The sequence below is a fragment of the Typopeltis vanoorti genome, chromosome 22 (assembly GCF_054136105.1).
Source record: "Typopeltis vanoorti isolate ZY-2024b chromosome 22, IOZ_Tvanoo_1.0, whole genome shotgun sequence".
Taxonomy (NCBI): Eukaryota; Metazoa; Arthropoda; class Arachnida; order Uropygi; family Thelyphonidae; genus Typopeltis; species Typopeltis vanoorti.
Window position 1 is genome coordinate 90,228,163 of NC_143570.1, and position 23,338 is coordinate 90,251,500.

Below are 23,338 nucleotides of genomic sequence, written 5' to 3' on the forward strand. Positions count from 1 at the left end.
GTTTGATGTGCTCAGCAACAAAGGGCTCCTGACTTTCATCATTCATGTTGTTTTCCATTTCCAGAAGATCTTCATTAGTGAGCTCTGATGAGTGGGACTTGAGCAGTTCATCCACATTTGTCTCATTTACATCCTCAAATCCAACAGATTTTGCCATTTTAAACTATGTCATGTCTTGAGTTAGCAAGCTCACTTTCAGGATCAAAATCATTAGAATCAGAAACTCCAGGCCAAATTTTCTTCCAAACTCCCTTCATGCAGGACTGCTTGACTTCTGTCCATGCCTCTGCAATGTTGTCAATTGCCATTTTTATATCATATTTCTTCTAAAATTCTTTCACTGAATTTTATCTTCACCATCAGTACATGTAGCTTAAACTAGCTACAAAAATGTTCTGTGGAGATAACTCTTTAAAATTGCAATAACATCCTGATCCATAGGGTTGAATGAGGGATGTTATGTTTGGTGGCAGAAAAATAACTGATATGCTCATCAATTTCAGCGATGCTTAGAGGATGTCCTGGTGCATTGTCCAGAAGCAGAAGAATTTTGAAGGGTACGTTTATCCTGTCACAATAAGTCTGGAATAATTCACGACGCAGTTCATTGCAAAAATAGGACTCAAACAGCTCCAGTAATCCATTGCTTTTTTTTATTTGACTGCCATACAACAGGTAAATCCTCCTTTGAGTGGCCCTTGAGTGCATGTGGGTTTTTGGAGTGATAAATCATCATTGGTTTAGTTTTATGATCGCCAGATGCATTTCCTCCTAATAGCAAAGTGAGACGGTCCTTGGAAACTTTAAAATATGGGGCCCTCTTTTCCTGCACTGATAGAATGATAAATGTTCTACTAGGCATACACTTCCAGAACAACCCCGTTACGTCGAGATTGAACACTTTCTGAGGCAAATAACCATGTTCCTGAACACTTAGAAATTTTGCTGGAAAGCTCTCAGCAGCAGCAACATCATCTCCCGTAGCCTTGCCAGTTAGCTTGAGATTAGAATCTGTGTCACACCTTGAAACATTCAAATCATCTAGTACTTGCAGCAAAAGATTGCACTTTAGGTTCAGGATCTATAGCATTCAAATCATCAAACAAACTTTTCGCTTTAGCCTGGATAATCAAGGTGGATAACTGAACAGCACATTGATTTTCATGTTCAATCCATTGAGTCAACATCCTTTCTAATTTCTCCATAATTGGTGCCCTTATCTGTGGTATCTTAATTGTCGGCATTCTCGTCGCACGTTTACAACTTTCTTTTATTTTCTCTGCTTGATTTCTTATTGTTCTTAAAGTTGATTCTGAAATTCCAGTAGCTCTGACTATGTTGCCTGTGCACTCATTACGTTCATACCTCTTTATAACTTCTAATTTTTCCTCCAGTGTTATAGCTTATCTCTTTTTTTATAGTCTTGGAAGTATTTTGATCACAATTACCTCTTTTTTCCATAATGTTTGCATTGCAGAAGACTTCAACAATGAAGTTTACTAGTTCTACACCTTCTGTGAGACTGGCATGCAGCATGATGCCGCTTTGTTGTCAAAGTGGCATGCGCACAAAGTCACATGACCAAGCACAGGGTGACTGCAAAATTGCTACCAGTTGAGATTTTTTAAATTAACTTTTTAAAATCATGTTATAGCGAAAACATGTAAAGAGATTGTGTATAATGAGGTATACCTGTACAGAAATAGATTGACAGGTAACTTACTCTGCAAGAACAGCATGAGGTTACTAAAGGGAGGTAATCTTTTAACAATGCTACGCACAATGCCATCACCGCCACAAATGGTGGTTTTTATGTCGGATAAAAAACCAGTTTCCAGGATTTCTCCCTCCTGAATTTTTATTTTATTTAATTTATTTTTATTTTCCCCTTCAATCGAAGGGGAAAATAAAAAGACCCATATGGAGATTCCTCTCATCATGATGAGAATCAAACTTGTCTTTTTCAATTGAAGGGTTAATGCCTCATTCTTCCAATTGAGCTATTGAAGCAGAATATTCTGTCCCAGTGTTCTCGCACTGCATTGATGTCTATCTTGGCTCAGCCGCGAGTTCTATCTGGAATAAGATCAATATCGGCTTTAAACCTACGTGTAGTTCTTAATATTGCGCCTCCTCCATTACAGAGGAAAAGGGCATTAGACAGCCTCTAGAGTAAAACTGAGAACATTGACTTTGCCATACATAAAGACATTTCCCATGCAGATACTCAGACTGAAATCTAAACAACTTGCCTAGTGAACTGTGAAAACTGTTGCATGCAGCCTTTGATATCACATAAGCTTGGGAACTATACTGTCAGAAACACACCTTACTTACATGTTGCTTCTTAATCCAACTGAACATAGCAAAAAAGGTCTTGAAATTCCAAGACATTTTATGGTCTATACTTAAATGAATAAGGATAGGATATGGAAGATGCAGCACAAATGGACTGACTCTCCTCACTGTGATTGTGGTATTTTAGCCTAGACCATTGACCATATTGTTAGTAATGTTCCATATGTACATCATTTGAAAAATAAATCTTTTCTCCAATCTTTAATAAATCTTTACTGTGTTTGGCAGATGCTTGGGAGTTTTTATCTGAAGGCATTTTTATAGGTGTATTTTCTTTGTCAAAATCAGATCAGTTTACATGGAGAAACAAAATAATTTGAATGAACTACTGATCTCCCTCCCCCTTCTCTGAAGTCCAAAATTGCCAGCCCATTCTGATTTGTTCAGTATCTGACCTACATATTTATTTTTTATTAGTTCATGTTTATGGTCATGCAGTCAGGCTGCAATGTTATTTATTACAGCCAGCATGAGACTTATCTTAATACGAATGTTATTCATTTAGTTATCAATGTCATCTTTTTGCTCTGCTAGTGTGTTTATATGCTTATATGTCCATTAGTAAAGTCTTGAGAAGGCAATTATGGTCTATACTTAGAGTGTTGTCAGTAGGCATCTATGCTGATTCTAACTTCTCATAACTAAAACATCCCTTTGGATGATTTGCTTTCTGTCTCTCAGAGCTCATAAAAGAGAGAAATTGGTATGTTCTTACTCCTGAAGACATGTCAGAAATGGTTCCACTTTTTTTTAAAAAAAATCCTCTTTTTAAAAAGATAATGGAATGTGCAACTATATAAGAGCAAAGACAGAGTATTGAATAGCTAGCATGGATATCTTCTGTTTTCAAAAGATATATTTTGGTGATTACACCACATTTTTTATTATTCAGTTATACAAAATACTGAAATAATAGTTCCCGACAAGTTGCATAAATCCTACGATTTACGCATCTTCAGGGGGTAAATAGTATAACTTAAAGTTTAAACAAGAGAATTAATAAATACAAATCATAACCATCTGGCTATTCATAAAATTCAAATAACAGAATGCAGATATAAAACGTTATTGACATTGAACAATGCTGGACGATGTCACGTGTTCTTGTTCTCGTTCATACAGTCAGAGCTCAGATTGAGGTAGATTTTTTATCAGAGCAGACTACACTTGATGGAGAATTAAACCTTGATTTTTATTGCATTAGGTTGTGTTTTTTAGCATATTAGCGGCTTCTTTAAATTTTCTTATATAACTGTTGTTTTCTATGTATGACATCATCGTATTTTTGCCAGAGTACATCTTGTCCAGGGAAAGCAAGATCCGTTTTTTGTTCTCTTTTGTATTGTACGTCTTTTTGGTGTTCAGCCATGCGTATTTCTCCAGATCTTCCTGTCTGTCCTACATAGCAAATCCCACAAGAGCAATGGATTTTGTAAACTCCTGGTTTTTTAAGAGAATGATGAGGTGGTTTTGGTGGATGTAGGAATCTTGAGATTTTTTCTATAGGAAGGAAGGCTACTTTTATGTTGTGTTTGTTCATTAATTTGGCTAGCTTATCTGTAACATTTTTGATATAAGGAAGCGAGATTGTGTTTTTGTAAATGCAACCTCACATCCCATCCTTCACAAAAAATAAGCTTAATTAAAACTCTTCGAGATAGAGCATACAATATCTCCAGCACACAAGAAAGATGTAATGAAGAACTAAAATACTTAACACAAACAGAATGGATATGAAACAAAAACCATCAAGAGAATCCTTAAAATGCCTCCAACTAACAACACAATAAAACAGGATTACAAAAATGCAATCTTGCTTCCTTATAAGTAGCCTTCCTTCCTGTGGAAAAAATCTCAAGATTCCTACATCCACCAAAACCACTTCATCATCCTCTTAAAAAACCAGGAGTCTACAAAATCCATTGATCTTGCAGGATTTGCTACGTAGGACAGACAAGAAGATCTGGAGAAATATGTATGGCTGAACACCAAAATGACATACAATACAAAAGAGAACAAAAAATGGGTCTTGCTTTCCATACCACTGGACACGATGTCAAAAATGTCTCTGGCAAAAATCGATGATGTCATACATAGAAAACAACAGTTCTATAAGAAAATTTAAAGAAGCTGCTAATATGCTAAAAAAAAACCCAACCCAATGCAATAAAAATCTACCTCAATCTGAGCTCGGACTGTATGAACAAGAACACGTGACATCGTCCAGTATTGTTCGACGTCAATAACGTTTTATATCTGCATTCTGTTATGAGTTTTATGAATAGCCAGACGGTTATGATTTGTATTTATTAATTCTCTTGTTTAAACTTTAAGTTATACTATTTACCCCCTGAAGATGTAAATCCTACGATTTACGAAACTTGTCGGGAACTATTATTTCAGCATTTTGTATAACTGAATAATAAAAAATGTGGTGTAATCACCTAAATATATCTTTTGAACCAATTAGCCACAGAAGTCTACGCCTGCAACTTCTGTTTTACCACAAGGAGATTAAGCAAGTCCAAATTAAGTCTTGGATACATTTTCTACTGAAGAAATGATACAATAGCTGTTTATAATTCTCCAAAAAGTAAAAAAAAAAAAAAAAAAATAATAATAATAAAATTCAAGGCCACTGAAAGAAATCTCACATTCGGAAGCGAGATGGTAGCATCAAAAAAATAATATTTCTACAATGGAATTATTGTGGATTCTATCAAAACAGTGATGTTAAGACTTGTAGAAGTATAAACCAATCAGTTTCTGTCAGAGCATACTTGGAACATACTTGAACTTGGTGATGATCTGTCATTACAAAACAGCATCATTCGTAAGAACAGCATAGGGGATGTTACCTGACCATGAAGGAGTCGGCATACTCATGGGTAGCCATATCCCCTTCCGGTAGGTTCTACTTAATACAGATAGAGACAATTGCCATGTCTTAGCCAGATCTCTTGTAACAGTATGCTGCATCTACTTACATCTTGCAGCAGATGTCTCTCAAATTACTTTGTGGTTGTATTGCAAATATAACAAGCAACTGACGATGAGGAACTCCTGGACAAAATCTGGAAAAATTAAGGACATACACCAGCTCTCTGTGTTTGAACATAATGGATTCACTGTTACCAATGTGTCTGAGGAGATTTGCTGAAACATCAGCAGTATCTTCTCCCCCCCACTGAGTTTCTTTCCCAGAAATGCAAACCTGAAAATTTTTTTGTTTGCTTCCGAACTGCTGTTGGACCAGATAAAATCCATTGAGATGATCAAACAATTGTCATAAAATACCAGGGACTAACTACAGTACTTATTCAGCAGAATTTTCTCAACCTAGCAAAAGGCAATTATTATGTTTCCTAAGTCAATTTGTGACAGTTCTAGGGTGGTCCCTTTCAACCAGCTGCTTGTGCTTTACCATTTTCTGTTATTCACATAACATGAAAGTCATAGAGAGACTACTGCAGCAAGTTATTGACCATCTTTCAAATGGATGCTTGCTAAATGGGTTCAGATTTTCACAGCAGAAGGTTTTTGTGTGTTTTTTGCTTCATCTTCATCTGACCCCATCCCAACCAATGAATGGGATTAAATTTAATCTTAGTTGCACCAAGTCAAATATGAGCCCCAAGAAACCAAGTTCTTGGGACTTCTTCTCTTCAAGGATTAGAAGTTTGCTGTACTGGGTTCACTGTTCTTTCTCTTTGAAAGTTTTTTCACTTGGTTATACTATAAATTACAGATGCCAAGAAATTATATTCTTGGTTTCATCCTTTATCCAAGTGTAAGCAAAGTTTGTGCATGAAGTGACTTCATGACTGGAATACTTGTATATAGGGGCTAATGACTTCACATCAATAGCTCCAGCTGCTGATTAGACCTTAATAAATGTTGAAACTGGTATGGGTAGTGGCCCTATACATATCTGTAAGGATATGTGCCTTGGATTATGGAATACTAAGGCAATTGATGTGAAGTAATTATCTCCTGATAATGACAATAAAATAACCTAGTTGTTGAATTACTTCACACACACAAACTTTGTTTGTTTACACTTGGATAAAGGATGAAACCAAGAATATAATTCTTTTGCATCTTTAATTTATGGTCTTTCTCTTTCCCTTTGGTCTATATATATATATATATATATATATATATATATATATATCCACCTCTTTTGGTAGCTGATATTATTTTTATGTGGTCGAATTTTGTGTATCCTTTAATTGCTCTTAAAAATCTCATTTCTGCAGCTTGTATTGTACTTTCATCTTTGTTTTTAAACGAACATAATATACAGTTCTAAATGAACTGTATATTAGAGTGGGAGTGGGCATTACTTTATATAAGTTTAGTTTAATTGAATTTCTTGTCTTTTTGTGTGTGTGTGTGTCCTTGTTCTACAGACTTACTGAAATTTCTTTTTGTATCTGTCTTTTAGATAAGTTATTATGTAGCCTAAATAAACTGTTCACATGTTTTATTATTCTCTGACTATTTTTTATCTAACATGATCTCAACCTTTAAATGTCATGACTTATTTTCTATTGTACAGCTTGTTTTTTTTCATATATTCCATAATTTTTCTGCATATTTATCAAAACAGGCTTTCTCATAATCTGTAAAAGCCAGACTGTGTTTTTTCAGTAATTTGTTTTAATACATACATATTGTCTATGTACAATCTTCCATATCTGAAACCATTTTGCTCTTCTGAGTCTAGATAGTTTGCAATATTTCCAGATCTTTTATTCATGATTTTGCTGTAATTGTAACCTATATTTAATAAACTTATTCATCTGTAATTTCCACAATCATGTCTATCTCCTTTCTTAAATATAGATATAACCTTAGCTTTTGACCAATTTGATGGAACCTCACATTTCATCCAACAGTTATTTATTAACTTTAAGAATCTGATGTTAATATTCTCTACTATATTTCCAAAATTTTGCATTTATGTCATCTAATAGTTGATTTTTTATTTTGTTTTTTTTAACACCTTTTATTGCATCTTTTAGTTCTTCTAATCCAATTGGTTTTATATTTGTGGTACTGATTCCTTCATGATTATTTTTTCTTATGTTCTATCCATGTACAAGATAAGTGCCATAAAACAATGAACATCCTTTGCACCATGTCTTGGGGTGCTGACCATGTTCTTTGCTTTGATTCTGCCAGAGAGAATATCCTGCAATGGCTAGACCCCTATTCAACATCAAGACAAAAATTGCAATTTTTATCTATATATTTTAGATCAGTGAAGTATTTCAGACTTCGCTCATCCTTTGATGTCAACAGCTGTCTATTATATACTACGAAAATAAAATCCCTACCAGACCATTCCATGTGGCCAATTTTTTCCTATGGGAGAATCTATAACACCAATCAGACAGCCACATGACCCTTTGGTTTAATAATAAAAGCTTTAAGGTACTGTGGATATTGGAGTAGACAACATAGCATGGATGCCATTCATGCACTTCCTCTTGCCTACCTATGCATTCATACCTACCACAATGTAGCTTTTATTTCTGCTGGCTACACAAATGTTCCCCTTCCTGTTGTCTACCAGCAGCTATTTCAAACTTGTTGAATACTCGGGTTTTGTGCTTCACACGGACAGTTCCAAATCGGACTGCCTAGTGGGATCTTCTGCTGTCTTCTCAGACAGCATATCTCACTATGTAACAACTTTATTGGCCAGCTATTGCCAATAAAGTTTTTACATAGTGAAATAAAACTTGGTGTTTTATTTCACTATGTAACAACTTTTCAGACATAAAGTTTCCAAATAAAACACCACTTTCCCTACCTGGAGCTTCCCACATTTCCTTTTTCTCTACCATTTTCTTACTTTGGCTGAAGTGATAATTTGGTACAAAAGATGTCAGGATTATGTCAGGCTGATTAAACCTCAAATTTTGTCTTGCAAAACATCACAGATTGGGCACTAATCATAAGATAACTCTTGAGATTATCCTAATCTGAAGCAGCTTGAATTTTGTCCTGTTCCTTATAACAAACATCCTCCAACCAGTTGCTTGTATTATTCATACTACAAAGATTTCTCCTCTGATTGGATTTAATTTTTCTTCAGTATACTGAACTTTACATTGCAACAAGACTAGAATGCCTTTGTCTGCCCCTCCATGTGGGGCACCTGTTCGTGGTGGAGGGGACCTCCCAGTGATGGTACTGGCCCTTTTCATTCTTCCTCATTTTCTCTGCTTTTCTTCCCGTATTCTTTGCTCTACTTCTCCTGAGTCTTTTTCACTATCCTTTTTCCAGACCACCATCACTGAGATCCAATGCCCTACCACTGTGTTTGCCATTCAATGTGACCCGTGGACATCCGGAAAGGGGGATCCTGGTAGTCTTGCACTACTTTGGCCCCTGCTTCGGCAAGACAGGTCGTCCTGGATGACCCAGCCAGGATTGATCGGCTAGTGGGCTTGCCTGCAAGGGTCAATGGTGTTGCAGTAAGTCTCTCACCCCATTGTCTGGGGTCAGGATCCTAGACCTGCTGCAGTGCTGGTATAGTGTCTAGGGTAGCCCTGGCGTTCCACTCCTAAGCACAGTCTTTGCTTGCCAGGTAGTGGGCGTCCATGGGTGGGGAGCTCTGGCGCAGAATTAAAAATTCCTTAAATACGAATTCTTCATCCTCAAATGTTTCAGGGACCCTAACAAAGTCCAACCAGGTACTGATAATATAGACACGGCATATGGAAACAGAAGTAAGAAACAAAAGATATCGGATACTAACATAAATGTACCAACCTTTTTAATCATTCATGCAACAGGTGAAAAACCAATTGGGAAAATGTCACCCTTCTTTATCCAAAAGGTTTAGAAGGACTGGCAGGACCTCCCAAAACTGTCAAGAAATTGTGTTCTGGTGATATCCTCGTGGAAACAATGTGCAAACAACATTACGAGAAACTACTGAGAGCAATGACAATGGGTGGAACACAAATTGCAGTAACACCTCACAGAACACTCAATTCCAGTAGAGGAGTGATATCAGAATGGGATCTCCTTGATGTTCCTGATGAGGAGATATGTTCAGAGCTTAAAGATCAAGGAGTGACTGGTGTTGAGGGGCATCCTAATACGCAGGGATGGTCGCCTGGTCTCAACCAAGAACGTCATCCTTACTTTTGATACATCCAGGCCTCTGACGTCTGTAAAAGCAGGGTATCTCAGCTGTCCTGTTAGAATGTACATCCCTAAGCTTTAAATGAGATGCTGAGACGATACTGAGATGCTTTAAATATCAAAGATATGGACATGCCCAAACTGCCTGTCATGGTTCTACTACCTGTGCCCAGTGTGGTAGTAAAGAACATGATAATAAATCTTGCTGTGAAAAAAAAGCTAAATGCCTCAACTGTGAGGGAGATCATCCAGCATATTCTCGTGCATGTCAGAAATGGAAAGATGAAAAAGAGATACAAAAAATTAAAACAGAACATAACATATCACGATGCAAAAAGAAAGCTGGCTACCTGTTCTACGATCCTCTTATGCTGAAGAAGTAACAATTAAAAAAGTACCAACAGCAACTCAAACATCTATTCCATATATGTCTATTCCACCATTTGATAATTTCACCATACCTGAACTTTACAATCGCAAGTGCTTCTCTGTTGAGTGCATTAATCACAAGACCTATGGCCTTACTCCAGAGACAACTTCAAAAATGGTCCCATTCAATGAAAACTCACCTGTTAGAAAAATTATGGTGGAGACTTCACTCAAAGATAAACCACCAGACACTTGCACAGAAAAAATGGATACCTCAATACCCACTGAAAGCAAACTAAACATACCAACTGACCCTAACACATTTGATGTTTTGAACACTCTACCAGAGGAAGAGATGGACACTGGCTGTCCATACTTCCCTAAAACAGTGGATAAATATAAATCTGACAAAGGTAAGCCCTCAACCTCTCGAAAACCAGACAAGTCAATAAAATCAAGACAATAGGAAAATTTTTATAATGGAACTGTTGTGGGATCTGCCAGAATATTGACGATATCAAGACGTTGTTGCAGAAACACCTTTCTGTTTCTGTCTACAGGAAACTTACTTAAGACCCAATGAGGACCGTACCTTTAGGAATGTCACTGTTGTACGTAAGGATAAAACTGGAGATAGTCCTGCTCATGGAGGAGTAGCAGCTATCCTAGTGGGCAGTCATATTCCTTTCCATCAGGTCCAACTTAATACTTCTCTGGAAGCAGTAGCGATTTGCTTCTCCATGGGATTTCTTATTACAGTATGTTCAATTTATTTACCACCAAATGCTGAGTTAAATGAAATTGATCTTGATAACCTTGTCTCACAACTGCCTGAACCCATACTTTTGATGGGTGACTTTAACTGTCACAATACTCTATGGGGTAGTGCCAACACTAATAGACAAGGTGGAATCATTGAAAGAATTCTTGATAATAATAACCTTTCCCTTCTAAATAATAAACTCAATACTTTCTTCCATATGCCTACCCACTCATATTCTGCAATTGATCTTACAATCTGTTCCCCTTCCATTCTTCCACTGCTCATGTGGGACGTTGAAGAGAACATATATAGAAGTGATCACTTTCCTGTTCTTTGTACAATGTCTTCACAGGAACCATGTTCACCCACACAGATACCTATATGGAAAATGGACCAGACTGACTGGAACACTTTCTCTCATCTTGCAAAATTTAATGGTGATGCCAAACACCTATCAGTGAAGCCGTAAAATATATAACAGAATGCATTGTCCAGGCAGCAACAACCTCCATCCCAAAAACATCATCTTGATTTCCAGTTTACCCAAAGCCTTGGTGGAACCCAGAATGTCAGGCAGCCAGAAAAGATCAACACAGAGCAGAGCATATTTCGTAAATACCCCACCACATCAAACTTAATAACTTTCAAGTGTGCTCGAGCCAAAGCACGTTATGTAAGACGTCAGAGTCAAAAAGAATCATGGATCCAATTTACTACATCAATTAATCAAATGACCAGTCCAAAAATTGTATGGGATAAAATCCAGAAAATGAAAGGCAGATATAGTACACATTGTTTGTCCACCTTAGACTATAATGGAAGTGTTCTTGCTGATCCCAAAGCTGTTGCAGATACTTTGGGAGAAACGTTTGCTAAAATCTTAGCAACAGCTTCATATTCTCTGGAATTTTTAATACAGAGAAACAAAGGCTTAATTTTTCTACTAACATTTTTCAGCCATTTGTCAAGGAGGAACTAAAAAGAGCTCTCCTACAATCTCACCCTAGTGCAGTAGGACCGGATGATATCCATTATGAAATGATAAAACATCTACCATCTTCTTCTCTTATTATATAATAGAATACTTGCAGAGGAAGAGTTTCCAAATTCTTGGCATACGTCAATTGTCATTGCTATCCCAAAACCAGGAAAAGATCCAACACAAGCAAATAATTATCAACCTGTTGCTCTGACCAGCTGTCTTTGTAAGATACTGGAGAAAATGGTTAATGCCAGACTTCTCTGGTATTTAACCAGAGAAGTCTGGCATTAACCATTTGGTTTTTAAAGCAACAGTCTTCTCTCCAATACACAATGTGGTTTGTGGACATTGATCAACTTTAGACCATTTAGTTCGGTTAGAAACTTGTATAAGAGATGCATTTCTGAAGCGAGAACATCTTGTCTCAGTTTTTTTTGACATGGAAAAAGCGTATGACACAGCCTGGAGATATGGCATATTAAAAGACCTCTATAACGTAGGTCTCAAAGTTCACCTCCCTATATTTATTAAAAACTTTCTGTCCAGGCAAACTTTCCAAGTCAGAGTGGGAAGTATGCTATCTCGACCATATCATCAAGAACAAGGTGTTCCCCAAGGCTCTGTCTTAAGTGTAACCCTTTTTGCTATTAAAATTACTCAATCATTGAACAACTTCCTCCCACTGTAGATAATACTCTATATGCTGATGACTTCACAATTTGCTGTCACTCACGTAACATGAGGGTAATTGAAAGACAACTTCAGCAAGCACAATTGATCACGTCTCTCTGTGGGCTCTTAATAATGGGTTTAGGTTTTCAACAGAAAAAAGTGTCTGTGTACACTTCTATTGAAAACGCACTCATCACCCAGATCTTGAACTAAGAATGGGACATATTGTTATTCCAGTAGCTACAGAAACGAAGTTCTTGGGACTCATCTTTGACAGAAAACTCGCATTTCTAGCACACATTTGTCAACTAAGAGAAAAGTGCAGAAGAACTTTGAACCTCCTTCACATTCTATCCTCTACTGAGTGGGGTGCTGATTAAGCTTCATTGCTCCATCTTTATCATGCACTTATATGTTCGAAGCTGGATTATGGGTCCGTTGGCAAGACAGAGTAACCTATAATGGTTAGATTCCATCCGTCATCAGGGTATATGGATAGCTACTGGTGCCTTTCACACCTCACCCACTCAAAGTCTATGTTGAAGCAAATGAACCGGCTCTATCACTTCGACGGAAACAGTTGTCTCTTAATTACGCCCTAAAAAGAAAATCTCTCAAATCACCCTAATGGAATAGTATCTTCTCTCTGCATTGGGAAGCTCAATATCACACACATCAAACTGCTATATATCCTTTTGGTATGCGTATTAAAGAAACTGTGCAAGCTGTTAGTATAAATGTTGACAACATTAGCTACACTAAACATAATGGCATTCCTCCATGGCAGGTTTGCACACCATCCTGCAACCTCACTTTGTCAGCTACAGAAATCTTTTACCCCATCATCCATTTATCTGCAGTTGTTTAATGCACATAGAGCAGCACACACCGATTTCTTACCCATCTATAGAGGTATTAGTTCTTGATGGTTCAAGGACACCTCTTTTGGCTGTGCTGCTGCTGTGTTTCCTGACATTATCTCAAATCAGATCCCACCAGACTGCAGTAATTATACAGCAGTTACATGCCATTCAGCTTGCACTTGTGCATATAAAAGAAAACTGCTACCAAAATGTATAATTTATACAGACTCATTGAGCTCTTTATAAATTATGTATAATCCACATCCAGTACATAAAGTACTGGATGTGGATTATACATAATTTAGTGGATTATACATATTTTATAAAATATGTATAATCCACATCCAGTACTTTATGAGGTGCTACACCTGCTTCACAAAATGAAAATCCTTAATTTCGATGTTCAGTTTTGCTGGATTCCCAGCCACATGGGAATCAAAGGAAATGAGGCTGCAGATGCAGCTGCTAAATCAACTCATACCTTCTCCACATACTGTTTGACAGTTCCATATACAGACTACAGACAAACTTATAAGATCAAAGCTAATTGCTCAGTGGGAGTTAACATGGCAAGAAGCATCAGCAAACAAATTATATTACATTTAACCTGAAATTAAACACTGGCATTCTAGTCAACGTACAAAGAGACGGGAGGAGATTGTCCTTGCTATGCTCCGCATAGGTCAGTCACCTTACGCATTCTCATTTACTGAGAGCTGATGATCCTCCCATATGTGAAAAATGCAACACACATCTCACTATTCATCATATTCTGGTAGATTGTCAAAAATTTACATGAGAGAGGAATAACATTTTCACCTATCTAATCAAGCCATATACACTCAGGAAAATGCTAGCAGACTCAGGCAAATTGCATGGTGTTTTTAATTTTTTTAGAAACAATTTGTACAAACATATTTGACCATAAATTTGTTTATATATAGATACTTTTTTTGCTTAACTTAACTTTTATAGATGCATATTATTCATTACGTTAAATCTGACCAATTATGTATCACCATAATTGGTCAGGCCTTGAACTTGTATATTTGTTAATATGTAAATACCATAATACTTAAATTTTATGCTTCAGTGTGCTGTATCATAATGTTTGTTGTAATCTTACTAGATGTAGACACTGCTTTCCTTGACTTGTTTTCTATATATGATAACCTATAGTTATCTATTTATGTACTGCTTAAATCTCTGCAGTAATTTTGTTTATATGTAGATACCACATCACTTAACATACATTTTATGTATGCATCTTATTTACTACTTTATTTTTCGAATAATCATGTAGTGCTGTAGGACATCTTATTTGTGTACTTTCTAGTAATTCTGTTTATATGTATTGCTAAATTCTGTTTATACTGCATTGCTAAATTTAATTTTCATCCATGCATATTGTATAATAATCCCTTTTTGCCTGTTTTTGTACTGCTATAAAGGCATCTATTATAATTTTACCTATATGTAGATACTGCATTCTTTGGCTTAGTGTTTCATATAGTATGTATTAACTTATATTGTTAACTATTTTTGCACTACTGTAATAACCTCTGACCGTGTGTGTGTTTCTGTACTACCCTCTGCAGCAATTCTGTTTACCTAGAGATGCTGCTTTGTGAAACTAGATTCTTGTACAGACATTGTTTACAATTTTCTGTAAATGCTAATGTTGTAACCTTTGTAGTTTTTGTGCCAAATAAACTATAGACCAACCAAGCCTTTGTCTGTCAGCTAGGTCTCACTAATACAGCAATTTTTGGTTCTTTTACATTCTCTAATCCTAAGAATGCTTTGCCTTTATTCCAGATGCTGATTGGATTATTGCATATGCATGCTAGATGAGTATTCTGGTATCTCTTGAAATGTGAACTATACAAATAGGAAGCTGGAGTTTATTGCTCAACCAAATTCCTTGCCACAAATAGTTTCACTTTCTTGACAAAGCTAGCCCTGCTTTTTTAAGTGTAATCTATCTTGCAAGTACAAATCCTTGCAATTGTTCCATACATCAGCATGCTATACACTTTTTCTTCCTTTCAGTTTCAAATGTTCATCTCAGTATCTTGCTTTTTTTTTCATCTTTTGACATGGCACTCCTGTTTCACTTCCGAAGTTACGAGATAGATGAATAGCAAAACAGTATCACATAATGTAGCAGTCAGTGTGAACAGGACACATTTTCCAATTAATCTTACAATTTGTATACTTTGTAAAACTGCTTTGTAAAAGATCATACTTCAGACTGATGCTCTTGTATGCTAACAGAAATAGAAATAAACTAACTCTAGAAACATGAAATCTTCTAAATAAGTATAAAAAATTTTTTAATTGATTGTTTAAAAAAAAAACTTGCATTTCAGGTGGTATGGATTAATAAAATTAGTACTTAAAGAATGTTATTTTCTCTTTAAACTTATGAATAATGACTGGACTCCTGATCTCCATAGTTAAGATTAAAGTAGTAATCAAGGTGTAAGAGATAAAGAAGGAATGGGATGTGTGTTCCTCATATCTGATCTAACAAATATCTTGTTATACTTGATATTGATCCTAGGAATGCTGAGTGCTTTTGTACAGTGGCTAAACTCAACTAGTGCACCAAATCATGTTCTTTCCTATTTAAATTTTGCCAGAGAGGAATGGGAATAGCTCAGTGAATTTAGGAGATGGTACAGTTTGTGCTTTTCAGATCTGCTATAATGATTCTTGAGTCCACTAAGATCCAGAATAATAAGTTGTGCTTAAAATTGTTTAGTAGAAGCAACTCAAAGAACTGAAATAAGAGTTGATGGGTTCCCTTTGGAAAAACCATGCAATCTGTTGAGATTGGATGTATTTTGACATTAAACATAAATATACTGTTATAAGCATAATAATCGTAGTATAGATAGTTTAACTTTTTAATAGACATTTTTTTTTTTTATTTACAATCTTAAATATTCAAACGTCAGCATTATTCAGTCTTCTTCTGACAGACTGAATAGCATTTTAGAAAAGTAGCATATTTTCGTTGCTCAAGAAGAACATTGGTGTCACGGATCACCCAGGAATTCAGTAAACTGAAATAGTGCTCTGAAAATCAAATATGGTCATTTTCATGTTACTGTTCTATGTTATAGATTTCTAATAATTTAAGGGGGGGGGTGTCTTAAAAAATTAATTTTGTGAATACATTCCACAGTTCTAATAATTTTATCTTTTTTGGTAAAATTTGAGCACATTCATTCCATTCCTTTCACTAAAAGGAAGTAACCTATTAAGAATTGAAATGTGTATATTAGCAGTTTCCATAATGCACTTTCTACATCCTTAAAGCACTGGAAACAGTGGTTAGCACTGGTGCATCTGAAATTATTAGTAAAAATACTTTATTTATAGATAGGATATGTACAATGTTTTTTTTCTTTTCCCCTTTAGGGATGCCACAGAGTGAAGCCAAAGAAGCATATATTACCAAAGCAAATAACCTTATTGAAATATATGGGTTAAGTTCCTAAACAGAACTTAGTGTTATGCATTTATTTTGGAAACTGGCAGTTATCTTTCATTTAATTATATATACATTTTGATGGCACTTTTTAATTGTGATGTGCCTTTTGTTATTGGGATCAGGAATTTTTTTCCCCTATATGTTACGTTACATAATTCAGTCATGTTTGTTGAGAATTGTATTTTTGTATGTTATCTACAATCAGAAATTTGAACTGTATAAATTTTCTCATATACTTATGACGAATCAAAATATCAGTTTTTCTATTATGAAGATCATGTCATGTTTTGCTACTACACTCACTATTTGCATTAAACTTTTGGTACATGCAGATGTGCTTTAAATAATATTTAGATGTGTAATAATGCATTCAAAGTTAATTGGAGGAAATATTGTTCATTGAGCTCTGCTTTTAAATGAAGAGATAAATTTGTATATTAAACCCATTCCACATGTAGATTCTTTATACAGTTTGCAGTAGTATTGTGCACTTTTGCTCATTACCAAATAAACCAATTATAGTGCTCTATACTTCTATGTATCTAATTTCTTGTAACAGAACAAGGTGATTATAGATTCAGACATACACATGTTCTTATTATAGTAACTAATTGGTTAACATAAAAAACATTGATTTTGTAGTCAATAAGATATTGGCCATCTTGTGATACCTATTTATTAGTACTTGTCCTTGTTTCTGAATAGTTACCTATGGTTGCTTTAGAAATATAAGGATTTGTAATCATTGAGGTATTTCTGAAATAACTTGTTACATCCATCTGCTCAGACTACAAACCTGATGCTCTCTTAGTTCTGCTTGTGAAGTTGACTTAAGTGTTGTGGTCACATTTTAGCCTTTTTTTTTTTTTTTTTTGAGAAAGATAGTTCTGTATAAACTATTTTTAAAAGAAATAGGCCATAAAAATATAGGATATCAGTGATTAATATCAATATGATTATTAGTATGGTATATAATAGTATTACAAATTATATGATAAAATACTAGTGCCAAACCTATTACAGTGCCCTAATAACTTAGTAAAGTTTAGTATTCATTCTAAAAAGTGAAACATGAATGTTCAGCACTCCTTGCTGAACATCAGTGGCATATTTGCCATATATTAAAGATATACATTACACTACTAATCTTTGTTAAGTAAATATTAAATGGGATACAAGTGACTATCCATCTATGTGAACATGCTTAATAAAAATTCAGGCATTGAGTGTTCTTGCACTTTTTAACAACAGTATCACTAATGGTTATGCTATTGTAACCATAGCACATAGAGTATTGTGGGTATGGTAAAGATACAAGAATTGCATTCTGATGATCATATCTGGTCATTCTGATGACCAGATATGATACTTTTCAAGTGATTTCAAATCTCCATAAGGAAGATGAAGTATTTGTGGGAACTGAACTGACTTATGTAAAAAGAAAGAAAAACTTAATGGATGGAGAATTTTCACTGAAGTTTCTTAACTCTTAACTTTGCAATGCAAGAACAGTTGCAGAACCACTGCATGTTAGGTTACATATCTTTCATTGTAACAACAACAAATGCTCTCATCAGCAAATATGATCATTACCCACTTAAATATTAACATCTGCATCACCAGTATGATTTGAACTCTATGTCCTTGAAGAGCAGCGGTGTGCTTTCTCTAAGTTGCATACGATTATTGTAAGAAAAGAACCATCATGAGGTGTTAGAATGCATCATGCACCATTCAGACCCTGATGGCATGTCATTTGCTGATTAGTGCACTTAAATGTAAAATGCGTCAATGGGCTACATGTTGCTCTTGAGCTCATCCACCTTAAAAGTGCCATGGATGTAGGTCTTTTTTTCAAGCAGTGTGTGTTGCACATAATGGATAGGTGGGGTTCTGAGTTTGCTGATCTAGGAATGCGTTTCCTTTCAAGTTAAAGTTTAATTTCTAGAGGAGTTGGAGAAATTTTCTGTTGTGATGAATGGTTTTAATCACAACAGCATGTGAGTTTAGATGAATCCTGGGACATAGTGCTTCCTGTGATTAACATGTTATGCTCATTGACTTGCAGTCATTGTCAGGCGACTTGGCTATGCAAACCCTATTGTATTCCCTAGGGAACATATCAAAGGGAAGATTGTTCTGTAGTATAGTGGTTGCAGGGACGAAGGAGGAGGAGAAACTTGTTCCGTTACATGAAAGTTCACTTAAAAACAATTATCGAATGCAATTGATCGAACGACAATTCACCTAAAAAGCAATTCGCTGAATAAACAATTCATTGAGCGACAATATAACGAATGGCAAATCATCGAAAAAACAATTCACTGAAAATTTTTAGATCAATTCTTTCATAATTCAACGAAGTCATTTTCTTGCAAAGTACTGTTTAAAAACGTTAGGTAACAATACCTAACACTACTCAAGATACAACATATGTAAGTGTACATACTGCTTCATTGTGCAGGTAGCGATTTATCTTACAGAACAAATTTTGTCATTCTAGTTGGACTGAAATTAAAATTTACATATATATCTTAACTGTAAAATTTCATCCAGCCAGAACAGAATTACTAACATCTTGAAACACTTCTTTGCAGCTTCTTTTACTGTCGACTTCTGCGAATTACACTATGTCAAAGAGGTAATACATAATTTTGACACGTTGTTTCTTTGTAGCTACGAATAGGCTTGCGTAGTTCAGTCATTATAAACGAAGTCCTCTAATTAGAAAGACCTGGGTTGTAATCCCATATACGAAGAGCATAATTTTTATCAGTCCTCTTCAACTGAGGATGAGTTAACAGGCCTAATATGGATATGGCTGAATTTTTCCTCCAAGTTTCATGAACACAAAATAACACAGACATCAAACAGTTATTGGACACAAAAGACTATAAGAAACCATATTGTTCTATAATTATTCCCTATTAAAGTAGCATTGCTATCTCACCAGTCATTAGGTTGAGGAGGATGAGGGGAATAGCATTAATCATTATTAGTAGTAGTACTACTAATAATAATATATCTGTTAATAATAATATTAATTAATCCTTTGAATTAAAGGATTTTTCCGAGTATAATAATAAAATATACAGGAATTCATAGTAAAATATTGGAAAACCTTAAAGAAATAATTATTGAAGATTTTACAGTCGTGTTTCAATTATTCACTCTTGTTTCTGTTATTCCTGAAAGACAAGAAGTGCCATATACCCTTGTCTGACAAGGTCCTCGCAGGCAAGTAATTGCAGTTAATAAAGGGAGAATTAAGCTAAGAATACTGGTTGAGTATACAGGTGGGCTGCACATTTCTGGGTTTTTGAGGAGGTGATCGATGCACTTATTTTAATGTTAAAATGTTCTCTCGAAAAATAATAAAATGGAAATGATTAATAAAGAATCAAAAGAAAAAACTTACAAAGCTTTGTGAAATATTCTCATCGGTTATTGTTATATTTAGACGAACCGCGGTTGGAAGTCATTCGAACTTCTGAATGATGCCAGTGGTCGACCACGGTTAGAAAACAGCTAACGGAAATTAGGATTGGGTTGAGTTGTTTTGAATTAAGGCCGAAGCAACTGGCCTTAAGTCACTGCGTGTGTTTTTCTATGCGGTTCGCTCATTTTTCTTGCCGAAAAATTAGTGATGAAAAAAATCCTTTTGTCCTCTTATGAGACAGGTTAACTCACCTTCAGGTGAAACGCCTTGATAAAGGCTTGTGGCAGCTTTGATAAATGTAGGACGATGAAGTCCTTTTCAGCTGTTTCATTAAATGAGCTGTAGAATATTTCTGTAGTTTCATAGATAAGTTTAGAATGGATGAGCTTTTTTTTTATACATTCACACCCAGGTTTTTTGTAATTTTCTATTTTGAAGTTTTCGAGTTGAAAGTATTATATATAAAATAAGTAAGGGAAGTAAAAGCTTCATTGCTAATATCTAAAATAACACCTATTATGAAATATAATGAAAAATCATGAGTGTGCGGATAAAATATTTCAAAAAGCACGGTTTCCCCACTTCTGAATAATGTCATTTAGGTGCATGACATGGCAGTCAACACTAACATAAAATTTCACAAAAACCTTTCCTTTCCTTAAACTGACCTAAATTTACTTCTCGGTATACTGTATTTGTTTAAATGCAAGTCTAAGCACATGCGATTATTAAGTGTAAAATACAAGCCTTCAGAAATGTATTGGTGGTAATCAGCAGCGAATTCACCATGCATGCTGAGCAAGCTCATTAATTGAGAAAGAAGTAATATTTATTTGTTAACAAATGCATGCATTTATAAGCATTTCATTTAGGCTTTTATTTTTGTAGATCAAGGCGTTTTAAGCTTGCACGGCAATAATCAAGCATTGCGTTGTGTATCGAAAGCCAACGAAGGCTTGTCAAGCTTGCTCGGTTGTGTGAGCATCCAGGTCCTTGCTTCAGCACTGATTTCATGCGCCCACATAGCCATTTCTGTTCCCTCCACGTCATCTCACCCTGTTGCTTAAACATTGGCCATATACAGTCAAAGTAGCTCTAGCCAGTGAGCTTCAGCCAGCCTTTACAAATGTGCTTTTTGCTTGGAAAAATTAAGTTACAATCAACTTTTTATGACGATGTTATTGACCAGTTCATAAAGAACTGTAGGGTAGAATTTGTATTCAAGTAGCTAAAATGAAAAATAATATCATTTGTAAAATAAATGTATTTTTATGATTAAATGTACATAAATTTCTAAATACAGGTAACCCTCGTATAACGCTGTTTAAAATTGTAGTAATCCTTGTTGAACTTGGTACTTATACAACACGGTCTATAAATTGTAGTAACCCTTTATCTTTCCATATGTTTTTTAACCGCACGACTTAAAAATCAAATTTTATATTCGTTAAATTTGTGCCTGCCTCTATCCTGCATGCAATTATAAGTATATTAGGGGAAATACCTGTTTAGCACGCATCTACCTCAATTGTTTTGAAGTAGATGGGGAGAAAATGGAAGCAGTTAACAATTTTGTGTTCCTAGGATCCCGAATTGATAAAGATGGTTATTGTACCGAAGAAGTTAGAAGATTATTACTCGGGAAAAAAAGCAATGACAAATTTAAGCAAGATCTTTAAAGATATTAGCCTCACAACAAAAATCAGAATCGTGAAAGCAATGGTATTCCCTGTATGGGTGAGAAAGAGTGAAAGAAGATATATGGGTTTGGAAATGCTTACGAAGAATACCATGGACTGCAAAGCAAACCAATAAATCAGTGATAGAATAAAGCCAGATTGCTCCCTTGAAGCTATGATCGACCAAAAATTGTCATACTGTAAACATGTTTATTTTCTTTATATATATATATATTGTATCGTATCTTTATAATTACTCTGCTATCTTTATTCTATTCCTAATTCTTTGTCTTTATTCTAATGCGCTTTTTCTCTTATCCTTTCTCACTTACTCTACCGCGTATTATGTTTATCCACCTTCCGTATGCCAGTGAACACTGAAAATTTATTTGTAAGACTGTGCCATCAGTATATCAAAAATTCGGCATAAGACTAAATAAAACGTCCGGTAGATATCTCTATCTTACGAGTGAAACTTCCCTCAACAACGTTTGTATAAACAGTCGTGGTTCGTAACTAAACTGCGCTTTTATTGCCTTAATTGTTTCCTGCTCACAAGTCCGACTTTATTTAGGAACAGTGCAGTTTATTGTAAAATAAAGGATCAGGCTCTTTTAACAAACAATTAAAACATTTATTTACATTAAATTGAAATATACATGAACCAAGACAGGGAGATTGCTTTCTCTACCCATCTATAAAATCTTTAGCATAAGATTAAAACCCTTTCACTTCAACACTAAATATCTTTAATTCAACTTATTTACTCTCTGCTTACAAATTCAAACTTCTAGTTTTACTCGCAAAGAGGTTAGCTAACTCTGTTAAGTTTTTTTACAGATTTTGTATCGACTTCTAACATGCCAATTGACTCTCTTATGGACACTTCTGATTACTAATAAATTAATTCTTAACAGTCCATATACAATATATCTTCTAGATTAGAAGAGAAAATGTACAAAAGGATGTGACTTACAGGGGCTCTATCACACGTTCAGTCAAGAGTCTTTTACTAGTCTTTATGGCTTTTCTTTCATCTTGAGTCATAGGCTTCCTTCAGGAGTATCTTACTTCAGCGGTATCACTTGGGATATTAGCGGGCTTTTGGACTGCAACCTGCGGTACTCGAATAGCACATAAAAGGTGTCAGCATACAGGCAATTCTCCTCTAGATCCTACTTGAGATCTGCTTCTAATTGCCGATGGCTCTGGCTGTTATTGTTAATTGTTAACTTCACCTTTGCTCTTTAGGCACTTGGATCTTGGCTCTCCTCTTTGTAACTGGGGCCTTGCCTTTCCTCGTTCTTTGCTGCCACTGCTCTCATTCGGACTCTGCATATAGTCTGCTCGCTTCCACTCTGGTTCCAACTTCTGATGATTCTCTTGATTTTTGGAAGCTCCTTATGCTCCACTCAGTCTCCTTATATTTTGCGATTTCGGGGCCTTACACAAAGGGTTGTAACCCCAAAGAATTTGGCATGACTCATCTTTTTAGTTTAACCCGCTCTTTGTTCTCTTCCATGCATTCTTTTCGTCATATTTTTCCG

At 35.4% G+C, this 23,338-nt stretch overlaps 1 protein-coding gene and 1 long non-coding RNA gene across 2 annotated transcripts in view; one reads left to right on the plus strand and one right to left on the minus strand.

Annotated features, from left to right (window-relative positions):
* LOC150094559 (acyl-CoA-binding protein homolog) overlaps positions 1-17,204 on the plus strand; it is a 52,162-nt gene extending 34,958 nt beyond the window's left edge. The window contains exon 4 of the mRNA XM_090411938.1: positions 16,601-17,204. Within this exon, the coding sequence (XP_090268064.1) occupies positions 16,601-16,680 (80 nt within the window). The 3' untranslated portion in view covers positions 16,681-17,204. The remainder of the gene's footprint in view (positions 1-16,600) is intronic.
* The window catches only part of LOC150094560 (uncharacterized), a 34,088-nt gene continuing 24,389 nt past the window's right edge, over positions 13,640-23,338 (minus strand). Inside the window, exon 3 of the long non-coding RNA XR_016550231.1 lies at positions 13,640-16,255. This is a non-coding gene — a long non-coding RNA (uncharacterized LOC150094560). The remainder of the gene's footprint in view (positions 16,256-23,338) is intronic.